The sequence below is a fragment of the Schistocerca serialis genome, chromosome 5 (genome assembly GCF_023864345.2).
Source record: "Schistocerca serialis cubense isolate TAMUIC-IGC-003099 chromosome 5, iqSchSeri2.2, whole genome shotgun sequence".
Taxonomy (NCBI): Eukaryota; Metazoa; Arthropoda; class Insecta; order Orthoptera; family Acrididae; genus Schistocerca; species Schistocerca serialis.
The window spans coordinates 521,474,308-521,495,993 of NC_064642.1; the positions used below are offsets into that span (position 1 = coordinate 521,474,308).

At 43.1% G+C, this 21,686-nt stretch overlaps 1 protein-coding gene across 1 annotated transcript in view; it reads left to right on the top strand.

Moving 5' to 3' along the window:
• Positions 1 to 21,686, top strand: part of LOC126481091 (uncharacterized) — a 598,566-nt gene that overhangs the window by 476,411 nt on the left and 100,469 nt on the right. Inside the window, exons 4-5 of the mRNA XM_050104598.1 lie at positions 3,833 to 4,141; positions 13,034 to 13,495. Of these exons, the coding sequence (XP_049960555.1) occupies positions 3,833 to 4,141; positions 13,034 to 13,495 (771 nt within the window). The remainder of the gene's footprint in view (positions 1 to 3,832; positions 4,142 to 13,033; positions 13,496 to 21,686) is intronic.

Below are 21,686 nucleotides of genomic sequence, written 5' to 3' on the forward strand. Positions count from 1 at the left end.
TGGGATGTCTAGAATTACGCAGCATTTTCTTAGAAAACGTAGATTTGCTTTTAGTTTTATTTGTCTGATATGTAGCTGAAGTCAGTACAAATCATACTCGGTAGCTCCTGAAAACGCCAATTGTTCTTCGTGTCGAACTAAATATCGTTACCAGACTGTTATGAAATGGCTAAAGCTGACAGAATTACACACTAAATAGTTTCTTTGTAATGAGAAGTAAACCCATATTGTTCGATGGCACTGGGCATCATGTGAATCATCCAATGATCCGCTGATTTCACGTACATATTAGCAGGAAACGAAATCGAAAACTTAATAACACCAAAGAAAATACGGTTGGCGGTTTTCAAGAGCGACAGTCATTTTCTCCGGTTGTTAAACTTGCTCTGGGAATGGTGAAGACACTGGAGAGGCAGTTATGACGTCGCGCTTGATAATGGAAGCAAGACTGAAGAAAAATGAAGACAAATTCATTGGATATGTCGACCGAGAAAAAGTGTTCAATAACGTAAAATGCTGAGAGACGTCAGAAATTTCGAGAAAAATAGGAGTGAGCTAAAGGGGAAGACAAGAACAAAGAGGGAACAATAAAAAATGAAAGAACAAGAACGAAGTGCTCAGTTTAAAAATGGGTGAAGACAGGGATCTAGTCATTCGCCCTACTATTCATTCTATACGTCGAAGAAACAATGATGGCAACAAAAGAAAAGTTCAAGAGTGGGATTAAAATTCAAGGTGAAAGAATATCAATAATAAGATTCGTTGATGACATTACTATCCTCAGTAAAAGTGAAGAATTACAGGATTTGTTGAAAAGATTGATCTAATGAGTACAGAATATGGATTGAGAGTAAATCGGAAAAAGTAATGGGAAGGAGCAGAAATGAGAATAGCGAGAAGTTTCAAAATGGTTCAAATGGCTCTGAGCACTATGGGACTGAACATCTATGGTCATCAGTCCCCTAGAACTTAGAACTACTTAAACCTAACTAACCTAAGGACAGCACACAACACCCAGCCGTCACGAGGCAGAGAAAATCCCTGGCCCCGCCGGGAATCGAACCCGGGAACCCGGGCGTGGGAAGCGAGAACGCTACCGCACGACCACGAGATGCAGGCTAGCGAGAAGTTTAACATCAACATTGGTGATCACGAAGTAAAGGAATTCTGCCACCTCGGAAGAAAAATAGCCCATGACGGCCGAAGCAAGCAGGTCATAAAAAGCAGACCAAGACAGGCAACTAGAGCATTCCTGACCAAGAGAAGTTTACTTGTATCAAACATAGTCCTTAATATGAGGAAGAAACTGCTGAGGATTTGCATTTGGAGCACAGCATTGTAGTGAACCACGGACGGCGGGAAAATCGGGACAGGAGAGAATCGAAGCATTTGAGATGTGGTGCTACAGAAAAAGTAGAAAATTAGGTGTACTGATAGGATAAGGAATGACGAGATTCTCAGCAGAATCGGCGAAGAAAGGAGTTTATGAAAAACACTCAGAAGAAGAAGAAGGGACATGATAGGACGTGTTAATACATTAGGGAATGACTTCCATGATACTAGAGGGAACTGTAGAGGCAAAAACAGGAAGACAGAGATTGGAAAACATCCAACAAGTGATTGAGGACGTAGGGTGCAAATGCTAATTTGAGAAGAGGATGTTAGCACAGGACAGGAATTCGTGGTAGGCAACATCAAGCCAGTCAGAAGACTGATGACTCAACAACAACAACAACAAAAAAAGGAAAAACCACGTCACCATCCTTGCAACGTCCTCAGTCAGTCATCGCATAGGTCTCTTTATATCATCATCTGTGGAAAGTATATTCATTGTTTTCTAATACTATGACTGCTCATAGAATGGTTATTTTTTGATATTTACTTTGGTATGAAATCCTCACCTGTTTTTCAGACTTATTTTCCATACGTTGTCCCGTAACTTTCTAAACGACGATCTAGGAGTCCAGGAGTAATCCTTTAAGCTGTAAACACGAACAAATTTATGAAAAAAATATAAATCTAGTTCAATGTTACTGGACATTCTTTTGGATTACATTAAACGTTTTCTCATTAGTTTCATCTGAATGTAAAGCAAAATTATTTCGAAGTAGTGAGCTTTACTATTACTTAATATTAGAGTTTTCGAGATTTATGTTTTTCTCACCTTGTCTTTCATCTTGATATCGCATTTCAAAGCCACCCTTGTTAATGTTTGTTTAGCTTTCTAAACAGCAACGTTCATGGTATAAAGGATTGTCGTTGATGAAGTCAAGATACATCGACGAATACTCTGTCAAAAAGCCAACCCACTGCACGTCCGAGGTCTGCTCAATGATTATTTTTATTTTATGTTTTTTCTTCAAAATCATTGCAGATTTCAGTGTTTACATTGTTTAAAGTTGCAGCAGTCTTTAATTATTTTCAGCCGCAAAGTTCTGAGATAAGATGAGGGTAATGATTTTTCAGGACTTGAAGTGTTTGCAGTCCTATCCCAACTCGTAACAGAATCTTAGCACCATTGCCGTAGTTTCTAAATCTGTGTTCAATAGTTAATCTTTTCTGATATATTTCCCTTCGCTTATAGATATAACTTAGTCGTAATTCCACGCGTTGGTATACCTTTGGATCGCTATACAGGAACGATTCTGCAAGCGACGGATCCGACAAGTTCTTCGTATGTTTCGGGAGGTATGTAGCATTAAGTGTGTGCACACAGATCACGTAATTCTCGTAAATTATGGTCCGGCGGTTTTTGGGTGCAACTGTATTACACCTGGAGCTATGGTCTGGGATGCGAATTCGTTTGATAGCAGGAGCACTCTCGTATTTATCCCACGCACCGTGACTGCGATCCGCACCCGGTAGCTGAAGCCGGCACGGTAACTCAGCGTGTTCGGTCAGAGGGTTAGCTGCCCTCTGTAATAAAAGAACTGAGTTAATGGAGCAACGACGAACTTAAACGGGTGTCTTCCGACGTCCGCCCCGAGCAGATAGAACGAAAAAAAAAAAAAAAGAAAAGTGGTCAGCGCGACAGAATGTCAATCCTAAGGGCCCGGGTTCGATTCCCGGCTGAGTCGGAGATTTTCTCCGCTCAGGGACTTAGTGTTGTGTTGTCCTAATCATTATCATTTCATCCCCATCGACGCGCAAATCGCCGAAGGGTCGTCAAATCGAAAGACTTGCACCTGGCGAATGGTCTACCCGACGGGAGGCGCCAGTCACACGACATATATATACCGAGACTGCAAATTTGTACGTCAGTCAGGTGATTCGATCTGTTGTGCTTCCACGAATGAACAGCTTTCCAGAGGGTGTTTTCCAACAGGATAACGGTCGCCCACATACTGTTGTTGTAACCCAATATGCTTCACAGGCTGTCGGCATTTTGCCTTGGCATGTTCGATCACCAGATCTGTTTACAATCGAACGCATATGGGACATAGTCGGACGACAACACCTGCGTCATCCACAAACAACACCGACAGTCCCTGTATTGACCTACGAAGTGTAACAGGCGTGGAACTCCACACCACAAAATGACATCCAGCACGTATACAACACAGTACATGCACGTTTGCATGCTTGCATTCAACATTCTGACGGTTACTAATGTGTCAGCATTTCACGTCTGCAATGGCTTGTCTCACGCTTACATTAACCTGTGATCTTGCTATGTTAATCACTTAATATGTCACCCAGACGAATGTATTCCCGAAATTTCATTGCTCGAATTAATAATTTTTTGGTGTTGCGATTTCTTTGCCTCGGTGTATACTATTTTTGATATGCTTTCATATTTGTGAGAGGTGTGTGCGTGGTGTGTGGTGTGCAGGTGCTGTCGCTGGCCTCCGAGCTGCACAGCGCCGTGCTGCAGCCGACCGCCGCGCCGGGCTCCTGCAACGCCACCACAGGAGGCGGCGGCGGCGGCAACCTGGAGCGGCTGGTGCGGCCGCTGGTGGGCGTGGCGCACAAGGTGGACGACGTGTGGGACGCCGTGTCGGCGTCGCGCGGCTCGCTGGAGACGCTGCTCTCGCGCACGGACGACGCGCTGGGCGCCGCGCAGAGGCAGCAGCGCACGCTAGCCGACGCGCACGCGGACCTCCGCTCCAAGGCCAACCGCATCATCGCCGGCCTCGATCAGGTACGGCCGTCCAACTCGCCCAACATTCCCTCGCGTGATTCATTTCCCGCACTCCCACTCAGGACTCCAGCTAAGAGGATTGTCCGTAAATTAAGGTCTCCAATGCTTTTTCACGCAGTAAACATCATTTTATTGTATAACCAATTACAGATTCATCAACATCTACGTCTACAAACATACTCCGCAATCCATCATACGGTGCGTGGCGGAGGGTACCTCGTACCGCAACTAGCATCTTCTCTCCCTATTCCACTCCCAAACAGAACGAGGGAAAAATGACTGCCTATATGCCTATGTACGAGCCCTAATCTCTCTTATCTTATCTTTGTGGTCTATCCGCGAAATGTAAGTTGGCGGCAGTAAAATTGTACTGCAGTCCTCTAGAGACTCCCAACCGAGTTCCTGAAGCATTTCCGTAACACTCGCGTGATGATCAAACCTACCAGTAACAAATCTAGCAGCCCGCCTCTGAATTGCTTCTATGTCCTCCCTCACTCCGACCTGATAGGGATCCCAAACGCTCGAGCAGTACTCAAGAATAGATCGTATTAGTGTTTTATAAGCGGTCTCCTTTACAGATGAACCACATATTCCCAAAATTCTACCAATGAACCGAAGACGACTATCCGCCTTCCCCACAACTGCCATTACATGCTTGTCCCACTTCATATCGCTCTGCAGTGTTACGCCCAAATATTTGATCGACGTGACTGTGTAAAGCGCTACACTACTAATGGAGTATTCAAACATTACGGGATTCTTTTTCCTATTCATCTGCATTAATTTACATTTATCTATATTTAGAGTTAGCTGCCATTCTTTACACCAGTCACAAATCCTGTCCAAGTCATCTTGTATCCTTCTACAGTCTCTCAACGACGACACCTTCCCGCACACCACAGCATCATCAGCAAACTGCCGCACATTGCTATCCATCCTATCCAAAAGATCATTTATGTAGATAGAAAACAACAGCGGACCTACCACATTTCCCTGTGGCACTCCAGATGATACCCTCACCTCCGACGAACACTCACCATCGAGGACAACGTACTGGGTTCTATTACTGAAAGCTTCGACTCTTAGCTATTTTTCAACGTAGTCCCCGTCATGATCGATGCATTTTTGGAGACGATCCGGAAACATTTTCATATCATTCGTACCATTCTCCCTCAGACTCGCGCAGGAAGGAACAGATAGCTGCTTTCAGCTCTTCGTCGCTTGAGAATTTGATTCCCCCAAGTACTTTTTCAAGTTAGGGAACAGATAGTAGTCATTGGTAGCCAAATCAGGGCGATATAGGGGATGATCCATGATTTCGCACCCGAATTTGGCGATGAGATCTGTTGTGATACTGGCGTCGTGAGGGCGAGCGTTGTCGTGCTACAGACTAATTACCTTTGTCAGCCGACTCCTCCTGTTGTTCTGTATAAATGGTTCAAATGGCTCTGAGCACTATGGCACTTAACATCTAAGGTCATCAGTCCCCTAGAACTTAGAACTACTTAAACTAACATAAGAACGTCACACACATCCATGCTCGTGGCAGGATTCGAGCCTGCGACAGCAGTGGTTGCGAGGTCCTAGTCTGAAGCTCCTAGAACCAATGGGCCACACCAGCCGGCTGTTCTGTATAGCCGGAGTAGCTTTGTTAGTGTCTCGCAGTACCTTGCCGCGTTCATTGTTGTACTTCTTCCAGGTAGTCGATCAGCAGAACGGTTCACCGTTCAAACCCTGCGTATTGCACTGTAACATAGCTACAGTACGACAGATGTTCGAATGGCTATACAAATGGCCGCTGATCGGGGATAAACCAACAAACTTCTACAGAAAAGGTAGTAAAGGAAACCAAGAAAAATTTGGAAAGGGAATGAAGTTCAGGAAAAAGAAATAAAAACTTTGCGATTTGTAGATGACATTGTAATTCTGCCACAGAGAGCAAGGGACTTGCAAGAGCTGTCGAATGGAATGGATAGCTACCGTACTTCAAACGAGGATGTACGTGGAATGTCAGCGACAGTAAAACGCAGGCAATTAAATCTGAGTAGGACATGCGACAGTAAAAGTAGCACGTGAGTTTTACCATTCAACCAGAAGAACAATTGACAGTGTCAGAAGATGCTATAAAATACAGACTTGCTGTAGCAAGAAAAGCTTTTTGAAGAAGAGAAATATTATACCATTTAACAGAAATGTAATCGTTAGGAGGTCTTCTGTGAAACTTTCTCTGGTTTGTTATTTATGGAAGAGGAACGTGGACGATAAACGCTATAGAGAAGAAGAGAATAGTATTGCAGCAAAAGAATGCTGAATATCAGAAGGACTGAACGCAAAATTAATGAAGAAGTAAGTGAGATGAATCGGGGAGAAAAGAAATGTGTTTTACAAACTGACTAAAATAAGGAATCTATTGATAGAACACGTCCTGAGGCATCAATAAATAATCAACTTTATAAAATTATAGTATGAGATAAAGGCTTGAGTGCACTACCAGATTCTGGTGGATGTAGGATGTGCTAGCTTTACGCTGAGATGAAAATGCTTGCAAAAGATAGACTAGCGTGGAGATCTGCAGCAAACCAGTCTTCCGACTGGAGACCATAAGAAAAACAAAAACATAACTAAATGAACATTCCCTTGGTTTTATAGACTAAAACAGTTCGGTCGAAGTGCGAAATTATCGGAAAATCTTTCGTCACGGAAGTCACACTTTCTCGTAATCGAAAACGTGCTGTGCGTAACTCAGATTCATTTTGATATATCCCACCTAGATCTTCTAAATGATGTTTTACGTAGAAAAGTTATTCGATAAGCGTAACACTAACGCCTTTTCGTGGCTGTAGCTTTCACACGTATTTCCTGAAAGCCTAACCACAACAGCACGATCTTTATCCGTTACACGAAGGTATCTCGCTTCGCACTAAATGCATCTCGCCAGCCTGCAACACTCCCCACAAAGAGTTAACGCAAGCTCTTACGTCTTTCAGAGATTTTATCCAATTCCTCCGCACTTACACAAGAACCTGTTGAAAACAAGTCTCGCGGTGTCCGTTATTACCTTGTCCGACGGCTCTAAGTTGCTGTAAAAGGTTTGGGTTGTTGGGTGGAGATCTATGGAGATCAACATAATTTCCTAACTTTTTCTACCGGTTGCAACATACTGTATGCATGAATATAAATACAAATAATGCGAACAGACTCTTTTAATTTGTTTGTTCATTTCCATAAACTAGTTTTCCAATCTTTTCGGGCTTCTCTTCAGACGAGACATACAGATGATGTAGATGATTCTGGATGTAGGGCGCGCGGAGTATTTTTACAATGCATTTATCCTAGCAATATCAATATATTTTTCATAGCACGTAGCCTACTACAAAAGGAGGGGCACACAAAAATAAGAGGAACTAATTTAGTTAATTGTTTTTTACTTTTGTTAACAACATCCTTTTTAAGTAGAAACTGATGTATAAGTAGGGTCCAGAACCTGAAAATATCCTTTAGTACTATCTTAGCAGAGCTAATGCGTTATCCGTAATATCTACATAGGGAGGAAAGGAACGTTTTGACCACACCAACAAATTGTAAGAAACACAAATTTTGTTAATTGCCGTTGAGTTTTATTCACAACATACTTTTTAAATATGTACTGGTGCGTGAAAAGGTTCCTTAACTTGAAATTATGAATATAACATCTGTCGTGGAATATCACATTTACTACTATGATTAGGGTTACGTTTTACTAAAAAATTCAAAACAATTACGGGATCTAGTGTAAGAAAGCATTAAAAGCAACACATATTTTTCCAAAATTTTAAAATGTAAAGTACATGACCAGATTACAATATTTTCAAAAGGTAGGCGTAAATTAACCCCGTCCCCCCACCACCCCACACGGCTTGGTATTGCTAGGGTTAAAGCCCACTTCCCCTCCTCAGCACTTTAGGGATGAGCCCAGAAGGTCACAAATTTTCAAAACCGGTGGTTATATATTTATTTTCGTACTATCATATTGGGTACTCGCTCTGTGACGAGAAGATAAGAAACACTTTAATATATCGCCTTGAGTGATAGTTATATGGCAAATTGGCTTGACATACAACTTTCTTTACCTACTACGGCAGTATGGGCAATATTGTAGCTAATATCCACCTGGCAGCTTACATTTCCACTTCCTGTTAGCCACAGAATTAATCACGTGCCACAGTAAGCACTGACTGTCACCGTAAATCCGCTAGCATCAAACACGTGCTGTAAACAGATCATCTCTCAGAGATTAACATTTTCCGCTTGGAAACAGTTCTTTCATTTCTGACAAGGGAACCTCCCCATCGCACCCCTCTCAGATTTAGTTATAAGTTGGCACAGTGGATAGGCCTTGAAAAACTGAACACAGATCAATCGAGAAAACAGGAAGAAGTTGTGTGGAACTATGAAAAAAATAAGAAAAAGGTGCAAACTGAGTAGTCCATGCGCAAGATAGGCAACATCAAGGATAGTGTGAGTCAGGAGCGCCGTGGTTCCGTGGTTAGCGTGAGCAGCTGCGGAACGAGAGATCTTTGGTTCAAGTCGTCCCTCGAGTGAAAAGTTTAATTTTTTATTTTCAGACAATTGTCTGTCTGTCCGTCCGTCCGTTCGATGCGTGGGAACTGCGCCGTAGTATGGGGACGCTACACCTAAACGGAAAAATTTGAAAACGTTAAAAACATTTGTTTTGACAGAGCACAGGGAAAACTGTGCGACTGTTGCATCCATTTGTTGCAGTTTATGTGACAAACTCTTATGTTTTCTTCACTTTTTTGGGAGTGATTGTCACATCCACGAGAAAACCTAAATCGGGCAAGGTGGAAGAATCTTCTTACCCATTCGGCAAGTCTACAAGTTAGGTGGGTCGACAACATATTCCTGTCATGTGACGCACATGCCGTCACCAGTGTCGTATAGAATATATCAGACGTGTTTTTCTGTGGAGGAATCGGTTGACCTATGACCTTGCGATCAAATGTTTTCAGTTCCCATTGGAGAGGCACGTCCTTTCGTCTACTAGTCGCACGGTTTTGCGGTGCGGTCGCAAAACACAGACACTAAACTTATTACAGTGAACAGAGACGTCAATGAACGAACGGCCAGATCATAACTTTCCGAAAATAAAGGACGTAAACTTTTCACTCGAGGGAAGACTTGAACCAAGGACCTCTCGTTCCGCAGCTGCTCACGCTAACCACGGAACCACGGCGCTCCTGAGCTCACACTATCCTTGATGTTGCCTATCTTGCGCATGGACTACCCAGTTTGTATATTTTGCTTTTTGTTTTTCATAGTTCCACACAACTTCTTCCTGTTTTCTCTATAGATCTGTGTTCAGTTTTTCAAGGCCTATCCACTGTGCCAACTTTTAACTAAATCTGAGGGGGGTGCGATGGGGAGGTTCCCTTGTGAGTACATGTGTTATGTGGCCAGATACATTGATCCTGGATTGTTTTTAACACGAGTGTTAAAAAAATAGCTTTCAGTAATTACAGGTTCTGAAAATAGCACCAGTTGACATACGTTCTGTTTCCATGAACAGACCAAATATTTGATTGTTTGATGTCATTATTGCTCATAATCTAGATCTGGAATCGATCAACGGTTATAATATTGCTACCGAACCAATGTCTTTGATACAGCGCATGTTCGTAAGTAATCAGATGAAAGTACATGGTTTCACAGACATTTCCAAGTCTCAAAAATGTATGATGCGTCTATACAGGCTGAAGTGGCGACTGAAAATTTGTGCCATGGTCGGAATTTTTAACCCAGGTCTGCTGCTCAGTAAACAGGTGGGCTAACCATTACGCCATCATGGCACAGCAGCTTTGCACAGCTTCACGGACTCCCGTAGTCCACGACTCTCTCCTCGATCCATATTCCCATTCACATTTTAGGCCACTCAGTATTCCACCTAAATTCGAATGGTACCGAAGAGGCTACCCAGCTGTATTGGAACAGTACCTCAACGTTAAACGAAACGGAGGATCCTGCCTGAAACCCAGGCACAGCCGCTTTAATCAAATGAAGGTCCAGAGACTTTTTCATGTCTCAATCATCTATGATGTATATATGCAGACTGAAGTCAGGGTGGCGTATTGGTTAACGCATCTGCCTAGTTAGCAGAAGACCTGGGTTCAAGTCCTTGCCTTGGTACAAATTTTCATTCGTCGCTACAGTCTGCATATATACATCATACAATGTTCGAAACTTGAAAAAGTCTCTGGAACCACAGAGTCACTTTATTAAAGCACCTGTGCTTGGTTTTCAGACAGTCTCGTTCGATGCTATGGTGCTATTCCAATACAGCTGGAGAGCCTCTGCAATGCTGTTTGAGAGTAAGAGGAATACCAAGTGGTCTGAGGCTTGAATGGGAATAGGAATTGAGGAGGGAGGCGTGCCAGGGCGTTCCGTGTAGTTGTGCAAGGGCACTGTGCCAGCGCGGCGTAGTGGTTAGTGAGCAGAGGACCGAGGTTCGAATCCCGGCCTTGATATAAATTGTCATTCGTCGCTTCAGTCTGCCTATATTTGTCTGTACTGTTCTGATTAATGTGAGAAGTTGCTTTTTCTGGGGAACTAAAAAAAAAAATGGTTCAAATGGCTCTGTGCACTATGGGACTTAACATCTGAGGTCATCAGTCCCCTAGAACTTAGAACTACTTAAACCTAACTAACCTAAGGACATCACACATACCCATGCCCGAGGCAGGATTCGAACCTGCGACCATAGCGGTCGCGCAGTTCCAGACTGAAGCGCCTAGAACCGCTCGACCACACCGGCCGGCCTCTGGGGAACCGTAAAACAACATTTATATGGCGACCTCTAACACACATTAATTTCAGTAAGCCTCAAAGGCACCGTTTGTCGAAGTATTTAGCTACACTTCCGACCACTGACGTAAGTTTTGGCAGTGAAGTGGTGAGTGTGTTCGACTCAGATGTCTAGAATCAAGGTAGAAAGATGAGTCGACGTGGAAGTAATGGAAGGAAGAATCTATAGTATTTGGAATTGCCCGTGAACAACGGTGATTAAAGTTGTTCAATTTTGTGTATGAAAGCGCACTTATACAGTCGCATCTACGCAACACGATGTAAGAGCAGCGGTCCTAACAAGTTCCTAACCATCACGGACCGGAGACGCCTTGTCACTGACAAACGGTTTTAAAACCGACGGGCATTATTGCTGCTAGTGTTAGGAGATCAATCTCAGCCACTTTCAGAGCGAAGTCAACTGCAGGCAGTGGACATTTGGAGTCGGGTACTTCACTAAAGACAATTGCTCACAGTTGCCCTCAGATTGTTTTCAAGTGTATAGCCGTGTTACATACGCTTGTGCATATACCTGTCTGTTTTTCCATGGTATTTTGTCTGGCAATATAAGCTCAGCCGCTATGTTACCTTAGAGGGCCTGATGATGGCAAAATGGAATACCGAAACCAGTTGCTCCTGGAATAAACGAGAGATGAAATTTCAGCTGTTGGTTTATTTGTTGCTGGTTGTAGATATCGGTTGTCGCCCTACCGTCTCTCCTAGAAAGGATAGATCAAGTGAAAATGGTTTCTGATTTATGTTTCTATGTGACCGCCTTTCCATCCCCTCTCCAACCCCTATGCGACGTAGGTAATTCTTACCCCCACAGTACTTCCTTCCAGATAGGAAATGATATATGTTCCAAGCATGATTTAAATCGTAGCAGTGATGAAGGATGAGAAATGGAACTTACGTATATTCGTACATCAATGATTATTGTACAACACTTAGTGTTCTACAATTCCCATCTTAGATATCTACGGGTAGTAGAGCAGACTTAGAAAGTAAGTTTTTGAAAACGAATGCATGTCCGGAAATGTATTCTTCGGCTGCGAAATAACTTTGAGGTTGGTCACTATCAAATCTCCAGCTTCACAGTACGCACTTAGAGAAGACATTGAGATATTACGTCAGTGCTCTACCGGAGCCCATGGTATGGATCATGTTTAGAAACAAGGAAGAATCATTGGGTTTTACGTCCCCTAAATATCGATCTCATTAGAGACGGAGCACAAGCTCGGATTGTCAGGGATGGGAAAGGAGATCGGTCGTGCCCTTTCAAAGGAACCATCCCGGCATTTGTCTGGAGTGATCTAGGGAAATCACGGAAAATCTATATATGGATGGCAAGACGCAGATTTGAACCGTCGTCGTCCCGAATACGAGTCCAGAGTGCTAACGACAGCTCCAACTCGCTTGGTGATAATGTTTCGAGTTGGAACTCCCTGGCAGATTAAAATCGTGTACAAATCCGGAACTCCAACCTGGGACGTTTGCTTTTCGCGGACAAGAGCTCTACCGATTGTGATATCCAAGCACGGCTCACGACTCACGTTCACAGCCTTAATCCCGCCAGTGCCCCATCTCCTGCCTTTAATATACCAGTAAGTTTCAGATCAACTCACACTCCACTGCAAAGTGAAAATTCATTCAGGAATGTTCCGCGTAGTCGTCGGATTCTCTTCTGAGTGTACCAGCTTCTAGGAGCCGTTGTTGAAGTTGGAGGAAAATGGTAACTGATGTCATAATTACAATAGGGAATGACGATGACGCCCTGTTCTCAGTATGTGTGCTTGCCTTGAAGTGGGAGACTTGAAATTGGTCTGATCTTCAAAGTTATTTTACATCAGAACGGACATTTAAGAACGTGGATTCGTTAGCAGATCTTTATCTGCTAAATGCCCTCTACAACTCCCAGAGACATTTAACAGGATATATGGATAGAGGATAGTGTGACCAGCGAGCTTCGACTGACTGGAGAGGACGTATGGACATGACACAGTAGTCAGCAATTCCTTGTCTGGTAGTGCAAGAGGCAGTCTGTTGTCGTTGCAGGTGGAGCAGCGCCTCAAGTGCGGCGACGTGGCCGGTGCGGCCTCCGAACCGCTGCTGGACGCGCCGCTGGAGGCGGAGCCGGCCCTGCACGGCCACAGCCACGCTCAAGCGCACGCCACGGAGCCGCTGCTGCCGCCACCGTCGCCGACCCCCTCGCTGGGCACGGCCGCGCCGCCCCCTCCACCCCCACCGCTACCGGCCACTGCCGCAGCCGCCGCCGTGACGACGACGGCGCCGCCTCCACCCCCGCAGCCGTCGCTGCCCGCCACGGCCGCCGCCTCCGCAGCCTCCGCCGCCACCGGAGCGCCCCCGGCGTCTTCCTCCGCTGCCGGCGGCCGCACGCCCGCTCCGCCCGCGCCTCGCAGCCGCGGCTCCGTCATCTTCCCCAGCGTCAAGAACAAGCCGACCATCGCCAACAACACCTTCTCCACCGACTCCCTCGGCGCCATCAAGGACGTCAAGGTATGGACACAGAATATCCTGCACCACAGATCACATGTATATAGTTACCGTTGTACGGGACGAAATAGTACTCGTGGGTTCTTAGTTTTACTCCTGCAGGAGGCGACGTGATACTACAACACATGAAATATTAAACACTTGATTACAACTAGAACAAGATGAAATACTTAATTTAAAATCTTCTTGGTTGTTACGCCGCGTCATGTTTGAAACTTCCTGGCAGAGTAAAACTGTGTGCCGCACCGAGACTCGAACTCGGGACCTTTGCCTTTCGCGGGCAAGTGCTCTACCAACTGAGCTACCCAAGCACGACTCACACCCCCTCCTCACAGCTTCACTTTTGCCAGTACCTCGTCTCCTACCTTCCAAACTTTACAGAAGCTCACTGTAAAGTATGGAAGGCAGGAGACGAGGTACTTGCCCGCGAAAGGCAAAGGTCCCGAGTTCGAGTCTCGGTCCGGCACACAGTTTTAATCTGCCAGGAAGTTTCATATCAGCGCACACTCCGCTGCATAGTGAAAATCTCATGTACGTCATGTTTCTTCAAACGATCGACGTTTCGACCCCTCTGATGGGATCTTTTTCAGTGTCTTATAGTGTCCACTATAGATTGTGCACTGTCAGAGACAAGTGTCGCCTTCTCTATAAAAGAGCATTTTCCCGCTCTTGCACTGGAGAAGTGGGATTATTGGGTAAAAATACTATGGTTACCATAGGTAGGCCATCTTCACTGGATGGAAAGAGAAATAGCTCCACGCTAATGCCGAAGAACCGTGTTATTGGCTAAAACTATTGTGGCTACCATTGACGGGCCAACTGTCATTGATTAGAAAGGGATTTTTCGCGCACTTATGCTGAAGAAGAATTACTGGTTAAAATTCCTCCTGTTGCTGTTTGTGGACCAACATCATTGGCCAGAAGCGAAATGGGCAGAGCATGAGGAGAGGAATGTTTATCCAGGATAATGAAAGAGACAAATTAGTCTGGAGAAAAAAGGGTTTATTTTTACAAAACAATACTTTCTCTACGTTTCAACATAATCAAATGGCTCAAATGGCTCTGAGTACTATGGGACTTAACTTTTAAGGTCATCAGTCCCCTAGAACTTAGAACTACTTAAACCTAACTAACCTAAGGACATCACACACATCCATGCCCGAGGCAGGATTCGAACCTGCGACCGTAGTGGTCGCGCGGTTCCAGACTGTAGCGCTTAGAACCGCTCGTCCACCCAGGCCGGCTTCAACATAATCCCCTTGAACATTTATGCACTTGTTCCAACGGGATACAAGCTTTTTTATTCCAGGTGCAAAGAACTGTTTATTTTGATGTTTGAACCAATTTCTCACAAACTTTTTCACGTTCTTGTTGTCCTGGAACCTTTTCCCCCGTAATGCCTCCTTCGGTGCACCAGACAAATGGAAATCACTAGGTGCTAAATCAGGACTGTAAGGGGGACGAGGCAGTACTTCCCAGCCTATTTTGTCGATGGTTTCATGGGTTAGTTGAGCAATATGAGGACGTGCGTTGTCTTGCTGGAGAATCACACCTCTCCTCTGAGATCCACGACGTCTCTCTCATGGCAGGCTTCACCTTGTTTAAAAGCAAATCCGACTAGTGTTGGCTGTTCATTGTACGCTGTTCTTCGATATAACCACAAAAAACTTTAGCATCCTAAAATACCGTCAACATTACTTATAGTGTCCACTATAGATTGTGCACTGTCAGAGACAAGTGTCGCCTTCTCTATAAAAGAAAATTTTCCCGCTCTTGTACTGGAGAAGTGGGATACTTGGGTTTGTATTTTTTCTTGATAGGTGAGTTGGTGTGCTTCCACTCCATGCTTTGTCTTTTTGAGTCTGGCTCATTGTGAACCCAAGTTTCATCACAAGTTAAAATTTTGTTGAGGAAGTGCTCACCAGCTCTTTCATAACGTTCCTTTAGCTCTGTGCACTGTCTGAACCTTGTTTCCTTGTGTAGCTGCATCGACTCCTTAGGGACCCATCTTGCACATGTTTTGCGGTACTTCAGCTTGTTACAGATAATGTTATGAACCGTACCAATACTAACTCGAACGTTATCAAGAATCATTTCCACAGTCACACAGTGGTCGACACGAATAATGTCATCAATTCGGCCTTCAAGTGAGGGAGTTTAAACTGCAACTGGTCGGCCAGAACGGTGTTCGTCAGTCACTCAGTCGCTACCATTTTTGAACAGCTCTACCCACTTACAAAAATTTCCAAGATTCATACAACCTTCACCATAATCTTTAGACATTCTACAGTTCGTATTCACTGGTTTCTCGCCTTCAGCAAGTAAAAAACGAATCACAGAAAGTTGTTCAACTAATGTGGACGTTTCAAGCAGACTCACTACTTGAAATGTATTTTTGAGGTTATAAACAAAACAATGGTGATACATCAACTGATGAGGGCTCATCCCAGTGATGCCAACTTAAAGCCATAAAAGTACCAAACTTGCCCTACTAATAATTTTTTTCCCCAGACCAATTTGTCTCTATAATTACTGAATGAGCCTCGTGTTATTGTCCGCAGAGGTGGCTTCCAGGGCGTTTTTGTAGTATTCACTTCCTTGGTGGCGGGAAGCTAATAGCCATCCTCTCCACTGTAGTTACATGCGTTCTTAGAAATTTCAATGGCTTCTCGGACTTTTCTTCTATAAATGTTTGTTTCTTAGCCAGCACATGTGCGTTGTCGAAATCGGTGTCAAGGCCACAGTTCTCGCGATGTTCCGCTACCGCCCATTTCATACTTCAATTTAGCCGCCTGTGGCGTTTCTTAATACTTTCTTTAACACTCCTTCCCGTTTTGCCTATATACACTTTGCCGCAGCCACATGTCAGTCTGGAAGCACTGCTTGCTTCTGGGCTGGGTGGTGGTGCGAAGTGACGTCCTAACACCTGTTTCTATTAGTAGGCTTTTTATACAGTGTGTCCTAGAGTGTTGTCAGATCTACGCGCGGGAAACCGATCTCGCTCTCAACCTCCAAGGCAAAATTGATTTTGGGGTGAATTCCATTTAAGAAATTGTGGAAGCAATGAAGCTCTTCTTCGCTGTGTGCCCGTATAACAAATATGTCATCCACATAGCGGAGGCAACAGGAATGCTTCAAAGATGCACTACTTATGCCTGTTTCTCAAGAGTTCCATAAAAATGTCAGCCACTACTGGCGACAAGGGTGAGCCCATAGCAAGACAATCAGGCTTTTCATAGAATTCACCGCTGTATTTAAAATAGCTCGTTCGAAGATACAAATCAGTCAGTCATCTGGAGCAACATTCTGCCTTGTGATCTCCATATGTTTCATATTGGGATGTTAGTAAATAACGATGTCACATCGAAGCTAACAAGATCGTCATTTACGGATATTTTCGCCGTGCACATAATTTCTAAAAAAATATGTTGAATCTCTGACAAAATTATTTGTTTTTCCAACAAGATTTCCCAGTTTTCCAGGCAAATGACTTGCTAAAAAGTAAGGTGGTGAGTTAAAACCATTCAGTATAGGTCTCGAGGAACCGATTGTTTGTATATCTAGGGTAGTCTTTGGATGACACTAGTGTTTAGACTCCGACAGTGCACAGTCTGCAGTGAACACTGAAAGATCCTGAAGAATATCCCAGCAGAGGCGTCGAAACGTCGATCGCTTGAAGAAACATAACACAGCCAATCCAGAAGTTTCAACTTGAGTGACAATGCGCACTAAAACCTTCAGTCTTATATGAAATACTTAACTTTGCAACAATCCATGACCACAGGAGTGTCACAAGTATTTATTACTGTCACTGAACATTATCACTCGATACAGAACAAGGTACTAGCCTCTCCTCACAACATACAATTGACGACGAACATTCATGCAGAGTTCAGTCTAATGCAACTATCGCACTGCTAGCACGGTGGAGAGACGATGCTGCCGTCTTCGGCGATGGTTGCAGACTGAGCTGAGCGGAAGTGCGCTCAAACAAGTAAGCGAGCTGATGCGGTGGAGTATGGAGGCTGGGCGCGTCTACTCCGTCGCCGCTCATTCGGCGCTGCGTCTGGCAGCGACTGTGCTTTTTTGTAGTTTCGTCGTGAGATACCAATCTTGCCTTGGCACCTCATTCTTCAGTCGACACCACACTTACATCGCCCGTCCAAAACGTTCTGAGGCTGATTTTAGAGCAGCAACTACTGCGACAACTTGAATAAACACCTGTAAACAATGTGCATCCGAAGAGTTAGTTGTGAGCAGGCAGTGTTAAGTAGCGGACGTGCAGCCGTAGTGTGTCCACGTTGTTATTTCACAAATTGCAGTAGAGCACATGTTTAAACCGAGTGTTCAAGACCTTATCCAGAATGATTTGAAGAAGAGAAAAGTGTGTACAAATTTTGTCCCTCACATCTACACTCTCGAACAAAAACGACGATGCTAGGACGACTACAATAGTTGATTGAAATCCAAAATGCAGACAGTTCATTTCTGAAAAAAAAAGTCAACAGGGATGACAAGACTTGATGTTATCAATATGAATCTAGCACAAAACAACGAACTGCAGTAATTCGTATGACTGGTCACTGCCCTGATGACACAACCGACATTGTACCCAGCGTGATGTGCGAGTTGAACAACTTCCCAAAGAAGAATTTTTCTGACAGGTTCACGCAGATGTGTGAAAGTCCTGTGCGTTGTACACAAGTGGTGTTGCGGGATGAGGGACGAGAATATGTAGAACATCTCAGGCATTAAAAACACCGTATTAGTTTTTTCGCTACATTTTTATTATTCCAGGCTCCAAAATTTTTGGACCAACAGAGTATTTACTTTCTGATTAATCGAGACTACATCTACAGATTTGGGATCAGGAGGCATAACTAGTCTTGTTTGAAGCTGGTACATTGTTGTGAGGAGAAACAAAGAAGCATCAATAGAGAAAATAGTAACTGATGTTTTTTTGAAAGTTACTGAAAGTTTGAAAAAACACGGCTCACCAATTTTTGTGCTGTTAAACATATCCCACTGCCTTTTAACCTAACATACCAATAAGAAATAATAAAATCCGTAGAAAGTTCTAATTTCTGAGGTGTACTTGCTGATCGAAACTTAAATTAGAAAACCTATATAGCAGGTCCGCTAGAGACTGGCTACTTTTGCCATAAGAAAAATTGCCAAATTCGGGGCTACATAAATCAGTAAGTTAACATATTTTGAGATTTTTCATTCTTTGAACTGTTACTGAGTAATGTTCTGGGGTAACTCCTCTCCTAGCCAAAAAATATTCACTGTACAGAGGAAACCTACTGAAATTAAGTGTGTGGTTCACACACATATATCTTGCAGATATCTCTTTAAACAGCTGGAAATGTTAACCGCAGCACCACACTACATTTATTCGCTTATAAAATTTGTTATCAGCAGTCCATCTCTGTTTGAGAGTAACAGAGATATTCACAAGACTAGAACGAATAATTACTCCCTAAGGAATATAGCTTAGGCACAGAAATGGGTAAAATATTCAGCTATAAAACTCTTTGACAATCTATCCATTGAAATGTCTGACAAATAGAAAAAGTGTTTCGAAATATAGATTAAAATTGTTTCTCCTTGACAAATCCTTCTTTACCACAGAGAAATTCTTGAATGGAAATAATTAGTCATTTTTTTGTAAAAAAAACACCTGTATATGGCCAGCGTGCAGCTACATAAATATTTTTTCATTGTTTTAAGAATGTATCCTATGATTGTTCAGATGTCTCATTATACATCGTAATGTTTGTCGTCTATCTGATAGTGGAACATCTAACCAACCAACCTTGTATAGTAATAGATGTTGGTGGCGTCTCTGGATCAGATTTGCGCTTAAATGACTTTGAAATTTGCAGGGCTCGAGTGGGTTGCCTACATTCAGGGGCAGGGTTCACTGATCTCTCATCTCGACCTTGACCTCGACCTTGACCTTGACCTTGATCTTGACATTCACCTCATGATATAATCATGCCCCTCCCCTACTCTCCACTCACCCTCTCCTCCCCACCCTACCCCTCCCTATCAACAACCAGTTGCATGGTGTATTAAAAATAAAACAGCCAATCGGAAACCAAGATTGGGGAAATTTCTCAATTGCGTTTTGTATCGCTATGGCCCCTCCCCGTCCTTTCGAGCCAGTCAGAGTGCAGTATTAAAATGATGAATAAAAATGACACGAAATTGCATTACTTTCGTCATACTTACGTAAAATTGCGTAAACACACCGCACAATTTACCACTTCCCTTCCCTCCCGTCTCTTCCAGTCAGAACCCAGTATCTTAGCAGCTATTAAAATGAAACGGCCATTCACCCTGTGGCCCAGCTTGACTGTGCTCATAGGTATCTGAATGACCTGAAATTAGATATTACATATAAAATACATCACACATTTAAAAGATACCTGAATTACTTAAAACGATAGTAAACATATTGGCAATCATATTTTCATTACTGACTTACAAAAACCTTTTATGGAGTGGCATACCAGTCACATCAGAAAATTTCGCCGGATGCTATACACAATTCGCTGTGGAATTTCGGAACGATCATCTAACATACACTTTATAGATAATTAACACCAACATTTGTTTATAAAATGTAATTAACGAATAAGTAATACGTATTTGCTAAAGATTGGCTCCTGCCGACTTAAAAACCCGAAAAAATCAACTGCTGAGTTATGTCCCCGTTGCCTGTTGTCATCAACAGATGTCTGCACGGGCATAAACGTTCGAAGATAGATCTACGGACCGCTCATGGTGTAAGACACAACACAGCCTTAAATTAATTATTTTCTACTTCGATGATGCTAGTCAAATATCACTATACTCTGAAATGTCTGCGAAATACATCAGCAATGCAAAATAATGCGGTATTTATGTCCTGTATCACAATGTTTATACCAAGCTTAAAAATGGTTCAAATGGCTCTAAGCACTATGGGACTTAACATCGGAGGTCATCAGTCCCATAGACTTAGAACTACTTAAACCTGACTAACCTAAGGACATCACACACGTCCACGCCCGAGGCAGGATTCGAACCTGCGACAGTAACAGCAGCGCGGTTCCGGACTGAAGCGCCTAGAACCGCTCGGTCACAGCGGCCGGCTTTATGTCAAGAATCACGACCTTATTTTCCACACATATCCGTCAAATTGGTGACTATAAAACGTGATTGTGAGCTCTAAAATACGTACCAGGGGAAGTGGAGTGAAAATAATGTATCATCAAAAAATATAATCGATAACGATTATTGGACAAGATTGTGTCTAGCTAAGGTTAAGCACGAAGGTGTCCTGAAAAGTAATGACTCTGAATCTTTTATGTGAAAACTCTTGAAGCTTTTTAAATAATACGAAAGTGATTAACATTTTACATCTTCTTTATTCATGTCGATATATTTATTTCTCAGTGTAGTCATTCTGGCGACGAGTATCGAAGAAGCTACGTTTACGAAGCGATGATTTATATTTCTTCCTTGCTTGTAAGGGCACAGAATTCAACATCACATACACCTACTGGAAACGCCAAAGTCTTGTAAAATATCATCACGTTGTGTTTTATGGTTATACTTTTTTGTGCAGTTATTAAATTTTTTCTCGATATTCTGTTTAATATTGACTTTTTCAGTGCTTGGTAGTATGCAGCCAAGGAAGCTAAACTTGTCAACTTGTTGAACAGGTATCTTAATTAAATTGCAACTCGTTCTACAGAGGCACATTTTACAATTACATCCTAAGTAATGGCGTGTTTCGATCTTTCAGTAATGCCTATTCTTCCAGTGTACATATTTATTTATTTATTTACATAGTTTACGCCCACAATTGACACTAAAATCAAACACAGTACAACAGAATCTACAATGATCAAGTTTAGGTCTTAGCAGTCAGCAATTTCTTCGTTTCCCAAAACTTCTTCATTCGCTGTGATCTGGCTGCTCGTTCTTCTGCAGATATGGCATTCTTCTTCCGTTCTGATGGTCTGAATGTCATCCGTGTGTATTTGTTCTTCAGAAGCAGTTTATCTTCTCTGTATTGAATTTGGTGTGTGGTGTGTTCAGTTCATCCAAATCACTTTGTACTTCTTTAAACCAGATATTTTTGTTTTTACTGTTCCAGAAGTAGTCAAAAAATTGCTTCAGGATTCTAGTTCTTGGAAGC